Genomic DNA, 10,715 nt, shown 5'->3' with positions numbered 1-10,715 from the left:
CCAAATCTGGGTGTCTAATTTGCATATTATGTAAATTGGCTTGAAAATAATTTTTGAACACACTAGTGACTGCATGTTTGGCTCCATTACTCTGCTTCTACAAGGGCAAGAGCTTAGTTGTTTGTTTGTTTGTTTGTTTTAGTTTTTTTAAAATGAAAGCTGAAATCCGGGTGAATCTGGGTGAGCTAAGCAATCTGGGTGAGATGCTTAAAATCCGGGTGAAACCCAGAATTTCACAGGGCATGGCAACTCTAATAAAAATATAGGGATAATTTGCTGTGTGGAAAAGAAAAAAAAGCTTCTCCACAGGGAAGAGAGTCTCTGCTGCTCTGTGTGTGGAAAAACTACTATGAATTTTATATATCACTAGGATCCCATCTGTGAATCCAAGCCCAGATATTTTGAGTAGCAGTGTTTCTATCTATATCTTTACAGTACTGCGCCAAAGAGAGGGTGTTTGGTACAATAGAGCTGCACTCCAGAAAAACCTCTGCAGAATGTTTTAGAGCCATTACACTTGCATTTTATACTCCTGCATGGAAGCAAAAGGACAAAATACATGAGCTTTGTGTAATAGTCCTGGATGTACACTCTGCAAAAAGTAGTTGTACTGAGAATTTAAAGTTTTAATTCATTTCTGATGTGGGCCAACATACCCATTCTGACATTAGTTCTGATGCTACTGTTTTCCAAAATGGTGGACACATCTTGAAAAATGGTAGTAACAGATTGTAGCACAAGTGGATAGCTCTTTAGGTGCAAAACATGCTTTTTTGAGTTAAAAAAGAAGAAGGCCAAAAGCACTGTCACCATTTTTATTTATTTACATAACAATGAAATTAAGAAACAGCAGTCAAGTAATTGCTTACAGATAAAAGCAAATTAATCAACTTGGGGTAGCTATTATAATACATTGTGACCTAAGTCCCATTCTCACATTAGAAAACCTCCCCACTGTAGCTGTGCACAGCAGGGCAAAGTGAGAGGGAGTCTTGCCCCCACCCATCCACTCACCGCCTCTCTCCACTGCTCATGCTTACAACGGGGCTTGTCTGAAGCAAGAAAAGCCATAGGTGTGATGGCAGGCGCTTCTGTGATTGTGAGACTGGATTGATCCAGTCTCGCAATCACGGAAGTGCCCGCCATAACGCTTTGGGCTTTTCCCTCTTCAGAAAAGCCCCACTGTAAGCGTGAGAAGTGGGGTATACTGCTGATTAATGGGGTATCTTTTTGTGTTCCTTCTGTTGCATCCACACATTGTCTAAAATTCTTCTGGTAGAGGGATAAGGCACCTGGATGGTGGGAAAACATGGGCTGCTGCTTTCCAGCTGAAGTCCAGGGGATTCAGCATTGCATATTTAATGCGGGGACTGGTGACATGAAACTGGAGTGTACAATTCAAAGACAGCAGAAGACTTCAAAAAGCAGTATTAGTCAAAGAAGAGAGCATGATTATGTGTCATGTTAAAACTCCAAAAATACCAGGAATCCCTGGAGGTTCCAAAGTATAAGGAAAGATTGCTGAAAGAAGCATAATGAAATCACACTCTTCAAGTGTTTATCCATTTTATTTCAAAGCAATAAAAAGGAAATACTGAAAGCACAATTTAATGATCAAACTTATAAATATAATTTCCAGTACAACTAATTTTACATGACCCTAGTGTGGATCCCAAACTATTAGCTGAATCATAGATTGCCTTGGTAAGATCCACGGAAGTGGTCTCCAACTTCTTCCAAGTCCTTCTTCCACCTAGAAAAAGGGGTCACCTAAATGGGCACATGCCATTCTCTGTTAAGACAAGGTATGTGTATTTTGCATTTTGGTATCTATATCCAAACACAAAATATAACACAAGCAGCAGCCATCAGTGGGTGTTTTGTTCATGCGGAGGAACAGACTGATCATCATGATTAGCATTGCTCCTCCGCACCAAAGGCGGCTCTAGAGGGGATGGCAAAGAGGGTAAGAACCCGTCCAGAACCCTCACCTGTCTCCCATTTCGGTTTCAGAAATCTAACACCAGAAGAGCACTTTGTCCCTTCTGTGTCTTCCCCTCAATTTTTTTCTAGTGTTGCCACTGCTCCTCCAACCAGGGCTGGATTAAAGTCTTTGTGGGGCCGGGGCACTCTTAGAATCGTAGACTTCCAAGATAGATGGACAGATAAATATTTGCATTATGTACAATGTATAGGTCTCATAACATGTCTCTATCCATTATTTCCTCACAAGAAGGTAATCGTGGGGTGGAGTGGGGATGCTTGTTGGCATCTTGTACTGCTTGGAAAATCATTTTCAAAAAGCTAAAAACATCTCAGTCCTCCTATGAGAGGAGAGCTGGTCTTGTGGTAGCAAGCATGACTTGTCCCCTTAGCTAAGCAGGGTCTACCCTGGTTGCATATGAATGGGAGACTTGATGTGTGAGCACTTTAAGATCTTTCCCTTAGGGGATGGAGCCGCTTTGGGAAGAGCATCTAGGTTCCAAGTTCCCTCCCTGGCATCTCCAAGATAGGGCTGAGAGAGAATCCTGCCTGCAACCTTGGAGAAGCTGCTGCCAGTCTGTGTAGACAATACTGAGCGTGATGGACCTATGGTCTGACTCAATCTATGGCAGCTTTCTATGTTCTTAGGTACTCATAGGAAGAACACACAAATGGAGGGAAGAACATAAATATGGAGATGTCAAGTGTGTCTCTGTGTGTAATCTCTTTCTCGCTCTTAACTCTCTGCAACTCTCATAATACACCACACTTGCATGGTGCACTATGGGGTGTAGTTCAATGTTGGCTGGGAAGCTGCTGGTGTGTGAGTGCTGTACGAGCCGCGTGGCACTGTCACACACCCAGGCTAATGGTGCATTCGGGCCCTTAAGCCAGGCTAACAGATGGGGCTCCCTTGTGGGTTTGCCACCATGCCGCGGCCAGGAGCCATGCGGCTCCCGTCGGTTGTCATGTGCAGGCACAACCGGGCTGGGCTTCCCTAGCCTGGTTTTGCCTACGCATGAGAACAGCTGCAATGGCTTTCAAGTGGGGGTGGGATGTCTCTCATTTTCACACAAACACACGATTCATACAGATGGGAAAGTAGCGTCTAAGCGAGGGGAAGAAATCACACACAAAAAACCTTTTCATAGGCCTTTGGGAGCTTTGTAGGCCCTAGGCACTGTGCCTATTGCCCCAGTGGATAATCCAGTCCTGCCCCCACCCCATTCCTACTGACTAGTAGTCCTGGAGGTTGACTATATTCTCCCGCAGCATACTTGGATTTACTTGCACAAGTTTTCTACAGCTGTTGACTTGTAGGGATTACTTCCTGTGGACCTGCTCTGCTTGTGCCACATTGTGTAGATTGACCTATGTGGAGCTAATGGGCATATTATCTTTAGACCTGAGGGAAGATTTTGGCCTCGATGATGTTATGGTCCATTTCATGTGAATCTTGTAATTCATTGTTGTTGAGACCACAATGGCTACAACCCTTTCCTTCAAGTCAGCTGTAGCAGCAGAGTTGAGTTTCTACTCAACTCACAATTGTCTTGTCTTTTCACCATGAAATGCAGAACCTTCTACAATGGGAATGAATACACAAGAGCCTAAGAATGAAGACACAATATTCCACAAATAAGCACAAGTCCAGTTTTATTCAACAGCAAAGTTGATGGGAATGTCGGTGAATTTTTTTCTCCTCCAGATCAAATGTTCCAGGTACCATATGGAAATTAAAACACAGATAATTTTTTAAAAAGTACACACAATATAATTTTCTTCTTAAATATATATTTGGCAAAAAAAAAATGGTTCAGCTGCTTTGTGCAAAACCCAATATCTTGCAAATCTGCAACACCTTCCAAATTTCTAGGATGTAAACCTGAATTCATAGCACTTTTCAGAATGTATGGCATCTGCCACTTTGCAGACAATATAATTAATCCCACCCTGAACCAACCCCGCTGCCCCACCAGTTTTAGTGATATGTAATAACACAACAGGGACATAAAACAGCAAGTGGCTTCATTAGAACTCTGTGGAAAACACTTGGGAAAGATTGTATTAAGTCATAGCTATTAAGAGGTTAGAAATGGTTGCAGCAAAGACCTGTTTACTCATCATCCTAAAAAACAGTCACTTGACACAGCACAAATGAGGGAAAATGCTGGTGTTAATGGAAAGAGTAGTTGGGATCATGACAACAAATGGGGTACAAGCTGTTAATTACCTCCTTCATTTTCACTGAGGTCAGCTATTGAGCTGCCTCTATGATTGGGAGTGGGGAGGAAATGACATTTCTTCACCCTTCATTTACAGTAGCGTTACCTCTTCTCTACTTCTTCTCTTCCAGTTAAAGCATCTGCAATGCTGGATTTGGTTTGGTGGTCATGTATTTTGGCCACACTGTCCTTTTATTTGGAATGTGCATCCCTGCATTATATTGGAGTTCCTTTTGGGACACCTCTCAAGTGGGAATGTTCACTTGCGCTTGCCCGATGGTGAGAAGTTAATGAAAGCAGTGTTTTTAACTAGAAATGGGGTAGACAGTACCAGAGAGAAGGGTAGAAAGTAAGGAGAATGAGTGTTTTACGATTTCCCCCACAAATGAAGTCCAGCGTGCATATCTTGTTCTCTTCTCTTTTTCTTTAAAAAAAAAAATCTCTCCAGTTAGAATACTTCCAGTTTAAATGTAAGTCTTGGAAGTCTGAGTATCTTTAATTACAGTCATAAACAAAGTCATAATTGCTTGGTTCCTTTGGAATGGGTGGGGGGGCATCAGGGATCTGTATGTTCTCCAGATCCAGGAGACGCAGCTTTATCTCCATACTGAGCAGAGTGTCCAAGTCATTGCGTGTCAGTTCACTCATCATATCCTTTCCCAGAAGGGCATTGAGGCCATCTGTCCACACACAATACTGAGAGAGACAGAGAGAGATGCATCAATTTGGCTTTTCTTAATATATCTGTCTGCCAAACCATGTCTGTGTAACTCACAGTGTAGCTGTACACACACACACACACACACACACACACACACACACACACACACACACACAGAGAGAGTTTGTCAATATACAACAAATGTATTTGTCTGAGGACATCTTCAGATGATACACAGAAACAAAGCGAGAGGAAGAAGAGACTTGTGCTTCTAGTGCAATGCTTGAAGCAAGAACTCACACATCTCTGCAGCAACTGCAGCAACTGCAGCACGTGCAGCTTATTGGGGGCTAGGCGGGGAGAGGCGTACCAAACTCCACTTCAAATATAACACTGGAAGAGAACAAAGAGGAAGTGCCACGTCTGTGAACTGTCCAGCGTTACCCACAGATGATGACAGAAGTTAGCAAATTTTGGGGATATGAGTACATTAAGTGCATTAGAGAGAGAGAGAGAGAGAGAGAGAGAGAGAGAGAGAGAGAGAGAGAGAGAAGCCACTGTCTGTTCTCTGGTAGTGAAGATGTGATGCAGCCTGTCCTTCCACACATTTATTTTATGAATTATACATATGCACTGCTTTTCAGCTTAAATTGGCTCCCAAAGCAGCTTACAAGTAAAATGCACACAATGATGCAATGATTACAGGCTACATGGTGTGTATATATGACAGAATCTTCTTGCAAGTGCCTGGTGATGACATAGTTCAGGTTCCAGGCTTTTTGCTGTAAAGGAAGGGGCAGAAGGAGCTGCAGATAGACTCAGGGACTGGATGATGGAAAGGATGTCAACCCACAGAAACAGACCCTCTGTTGATCAACTACTGACCTATATTTGACAGAGGAGGAAAGAAAAGAGACACTTCTCTTTTCCTCCCCTTGAATTTGCTTTAGCTTTGGATATCAAACGATCATCAAAATAATTCTGAAGAGTGTTATAAGACAAGTCTAAGGGATAGGGCATACCATTTCAAAAGAAACAGAAGCCTGATGCCCCGGTTTATTGCCCTTTGCCATTTCCCCACATGCATCCTTGTCTGGCTAGGGTGTATGTGTGTGTGTACAAATAAGTACATACTATCCATACTATACACACCCCAGACCAGTGGCCCATAGCCAGGGATTATGGGAGTTGTAGGCCAACATCTGCAGGAGGGCCACAGTTGAGCAGGCCTGTTCTAGACAGACATCTTGTTTTTACTGATGATCATGAAGGGGAATCAGATGCAAACCTACGTATTAGCAATATGGTATGTGATACTAATAAACATAACATGCATAATAAAATAAGGACAAACATAAACATAACCATGTATACTGCTTTGGGCTCTTCAGAGGAAGAGCAGGATATAAACGTAAAAATAAATGTGTGTGTGTGTGTGTATACTATATATATAGTCTGCATATTATCTGTTTTAGGAATTGTGGCATCTTGCATGCCTTTTCCCTTCCCAAGAACTAGAATTATGCCAATATGGCTTGATCTAGCAGCACCACTGATAACTGAATTGTTTAAAAAAACACAAACCTTTTAACATTCTCCCACCTACAAAAAGTAGAAATTGCCATATCACCCTGAAGCCAACAGCTCCAGATAAACATGGGGCTAAATAACTTTTAAATCAGCAACCGTCCTAGGGGACTTCACAAACAAGGGCCAAATCTTATCAAATCAACCACTCAAATGTATAACCAAAAACAATTTATGCAACTGTGAACAATAGTGCTTGAGTGGGATTGTCTAAAAATAAAACATTTCAATCACACTGGCCACTGGCCTAGTTTACAAGTGGAAAATTAAATCAACCAGAGCAGCATTTTTATCATATAAAAGATTTTCTTAGATTCCATGCCAAGGGATGGATTTTAAATTTAGCTGACCGTGTGCTACAAAATAGCACTCAGCTTAAAAATAGCTGCAGCTCTGTGTGCAGCACAGTAAAAAAGAGAGAAAAGAACGAAAGAAAAAGGATCATTATAAGAACATGACAGGAGATGGGAGAGGAAAAAGCAGAACAGAACACTGCTCCATATATATTATTTTTAAACAACAGTCTAGTGCTTGTGGTAAAGATGAGGTTTTTTAAAAAAAATTCTGGCTGGAATTCACTTTAGCTAGCAAGAGAGAAAGGGCAAATAAAAGGGAGCTGATGGAAATCACAGTGAATTATGGAGTCCTCTAATCAAAGACTAGCTCAATAGCCTATGATAAGAAAGGGAAGAGAAAGATACAAGTTTCTTTCTCCTGGCAGCTATATTTTCTCAATTTCATGTAAGGACTATGTTTACATTTCCAAATGTTAACACATCCCTTATGTGAAGGGTTATGGATTAATATCATATGAGTCTATGTCAAACAAAGAATAAACTCGTTCACTTCCCTCTGCCTAGGTGTCACACTAACATAAGAACAGCCCTGCTGGATCAGGCTGAAGGCCTATCATGTCCAGCATCCTGTTTCACACAATGGCCCACCAGATGCCTCTGAGAAGCCCACAGACAAGAACTGAGAGCATGCTCTCTCTCTTGCTGTTGCTCCTCTAACTGGTATTCAGAGGCATCTTGCCTCTAAGGCTGGAGGTGGGCCAACCACAACCACAGACAAAATGTGGGCCAAATCAAGGGCTGGAGATAAAAATCAGGTTACCCAGTAGTTGCTAAAACAGTGATTGCAACAGGTGAGGAACAGCAACTTGCCTCAAGGTCCAGTCATGAAATTCAAGAATGAGACCAAATTCACATGTAATGACAGCAAATAAGTTGCCACCAAGCACCAGTTCTGGCGAGGAAGGGGCGGAATGCTCCTGGGGTGAACCTCAAGTTCGGCCATTTTATGATGTCTGAATGACATCTGACATTTCAATGACATGTCGGGCTCCCCAGCCGGGAACCTGACCTCTATAACCAAGAGTTGGGGGGTGGAAGTTGGAGGGAAGTCTGGCTGGGGAACCCAACAATGGTGACTTCAGATGTCATGAAATGGCCGTGACTGGGAATGCATGCTCCCCAGGAACTGGCAGTTGATGGCAACTTACCTGATGCTGCTATACGTGAAGCTGCCCTGAGATGAGGTCAGAGAGAAGCTCTCAACTTTTTAGCAACAAGCTGTTTGGAAAGCAGACACTGAGAACTTTGGAAATGAGTATAATTAATTTTGAACACCCTTTAGACTTTGGAATATTCAGCCTTTACAGACACTTTATTTTTCAAGCTTTCATCACAATCATCAGGGACCTGGATTTCTTCTGAGCAAAAACTGCAAATCTCCCAGTTGTAAGTGTGACCTTAAAATTTCAAACGTCAACCTTTTAAATCATGAGAATAACGCCCTCCACCCTCAATATACCTTTTACTCCTCCTTCCTGTCCAGGAAATCTACATTAACTAAGACCACATGCTTTTACTGTAGGACCTAATTGTCATAGTTATGACAATTACTTATGACAGTTACAATTTGTAGGGCAGGAGTAACTGATTATCTGTAACAGTATAATCACACCAACAAAAACTGGTATCAATAATCAGTTAAGCAGCTTCTTGAAGATTTTCTGACATCCCAGCTCCTGTTAGTGTGTGCTTCATACAGAGATTCAGAGATTTAGCAGTCCTGCAAACCGCCACAGTGTACACCTGACTGATTCTCCTAGAATCCTTGTCAGTTGAACTCCATTTGACAACCATTTGAAATATAAATAAATAAATCTGAAGAATTCAGTGGGTTGCTATTTAACCAATTGTGGGACAGGAAGACGATTTCCCCCTCTTCCTTCACTCCCTGTTTTTCTTGTTAACAAACATGCACACACACACTCACAGTTACCTCATGCTTGTCAGGAGCGATGAAGTTTAGTTGTCCATTTGAGTCAAACAGTATAGAGAAAGCAAGCTCAAGCACCTCCTGAAAAAAAAAAGGGGGATGAAAACGTTTATCTGACAATACACCCATCTACTACAATGTAAAGTTCAATGAACTCAGCAATAATGTGACAACACAAGACCAAGAAATGCCACTGAGGATTAAATGACCCTGAAATATTCATCTGTATGGAAGAAAGCCAAATTGTAGTTTTACTCCATGTCTGGCAAGCCCAGGGGATTTAGAAAACTGAGACACTTGTATGGTATCAGGTGACCATTAACCATACAATCGCCTCTTAAAAACCTGCTGCATGGTGCCTCTAACTGGATAGAGAGGTAGTCTGATAACACCTAGGAAAAATTCTAGTTTTGACTTTGTTGCTGGCTTGTATTTCTAGAACAAGCTGACGAAGATTTCTGCAGGTGAATGTCACTAGCAGAGACTGTGACTTTGGGCCTCAATGAACCATCAAATTAGTCAAAGTGCAGACAGACACATTCTGTTTTTAGATGCAACTCCCAACTCTTGTATATTGAAATAAATGGACCCACCGGGGAGCCAAATTTATCTCCATTCTCCAAAACAGGCATCACTTCCTTGCACAGTGGTACAAATTACCAACATTTTTTTAAAAAGCAGTGCATCACGGAAGTTATGGAAACAAAATACATAATTGCAAAAAGAAGAAAAGTCTACAAATCCGAGGAATTCTATCAGTAATCAGCACAGGAAGTCCGCCTTGTGCAGAAGATCACCAGGATGCTAAATGCTCTTTAGATCAGATCACTGGCTAGGGCATGCTTATTCCCACAAGTTATAGATTGACATTTTCATTTAAAAACAACAACAAGGCAATCAAGGTAAGATGAGAACAGGAACAGAATAACTGAGTTGTTTATAGCCTAATGCAGAGTTTCTCCAATCTTTATATCCCAAGCCTCACTTTCATTTAAAAATAAAACTAGCTTAACCTGCACAGAGCATCTGTGTGCTAGTCTCTGGACTCCACATTTGATCTCTCTTCCCCTCCCTTGTTTTTTTTTTTTGCACCGCCCCACTGGAGCCTGCCTGGCTGGCTCTCTCCCTCCCTCCCAGCCACTTACCCCTGCTGCTGTGGGGCCCCCCCAGCTCTTTATCTACCCAGAGCGGGGCTGGTTGCAGCCACAGCTTACTTGCCTGCAGGGATGGAGGGAGCTACCACTTGGCCTAGGAGCTGGTGAAGGGAGAGGTGGCGGCGCTGGGAGGAGGCACCTCCCTCTGCTTATGGGGGGGACCCCATACCCCGCCCCAGGACCCCTCAACTACTCCTCCACATGCATCCCCAATTCTACTCTCTCCACCCCTCAAGGTACTAACCTCCCTAACCCTTTCCCTCCCCCCTCATAAACAAAGGAAGGTGCCTCTTCCCACTGCCTCCTCTCCCTTCTCCAGCTCCAAAGCTCGGACACGCTCAGACACCCCCTGGCCCTTCACTCCCTCACTCCGCCACCCCCAGCCCTTCATTCACTCACTCTCTTGCTCATGCTCAGAGTCTGAGACAAATGAGACACCAGCAACAGTCACTGGAGGGGTAATTATATATCTAAACCATACTGAATATGGAGGCCTATATTTTTGGCCTTTTCAATCAAATAGATGCTCACAGCTCTACACATGGTAAGATGAGTACAATGTATGCAGTCTTTTCCTGCTTATAGCATAAACACAACATCCAGGTGTATTGGTACAGCATTCTTGTACTGCTTCAGAATGTGGGCATGTTTGAATGCTCTACAATCTGTGTCCTGCTTGCCCATGGCAAGTTAGTATATCACGGGAAGGGTTCCAGTCCAGCCTCTTTCTTGATGTACTAATGTTCTATGTGCAGTTCTTCTTCTTCTTTTTAATTCTTGGAGCAATCAAACATACAATCCCAAACCTGTATTCTGAAC

The 10,715-nt window shown here is 42.6% G+C and overlaps 1 protein-coding gene across 7 annotated transcripts in view; it reads right to left on the bottom strand.

Moving 5' to 3' along the window:
• Positions 1–3,622: 3,622 nt before the first annotated feature.
• Positions 3,623–10,715, bottom strand: part of ELMO1 (engulfment and cell motility 1) — a 459,005-nt gene continuing 451,912 nt past the window's right edge. For all 7 annotated transcript variants that reach the window (XM_053260714.1, XM_053260710.1, XM_053260713.1 and 4 more), the window contains 2 exons: positions 8,746–8,823; positions 3,623–4,904 (listed from right to left, as the gene is read on the bottom strand). In XM_053260714.1, coding sequence (XP_053116689.1) covers positions 4,704–4,904; positions 8,746–8,823 — 279 coding nt within the window. In that variant the 3' untranslated portion in view covers positions 3,623–4,703. The remainder of the gene's footprint in view (positions 4,905–8,745; positions 8,824–10,715) is intronic.

This window comes from Hemicordylus capensis, chromosome 6, assembly GCF_027244095.1.
Source record: "Hemicordylus capensis ecotype Gifberg chromosome 6, rHemCap1.1.pri, whole genome shotgun sequence".
NCBI classification, from domain to species: Eukaryota; Metazoa; Chordata; class Lepidosauria; order Squamata; family Cordylidae; genus Hemicordylus; species Hemicordylus capensis.
This window is presented reverse-complemented; position numbering and strand designations above follow the sequence as displayed.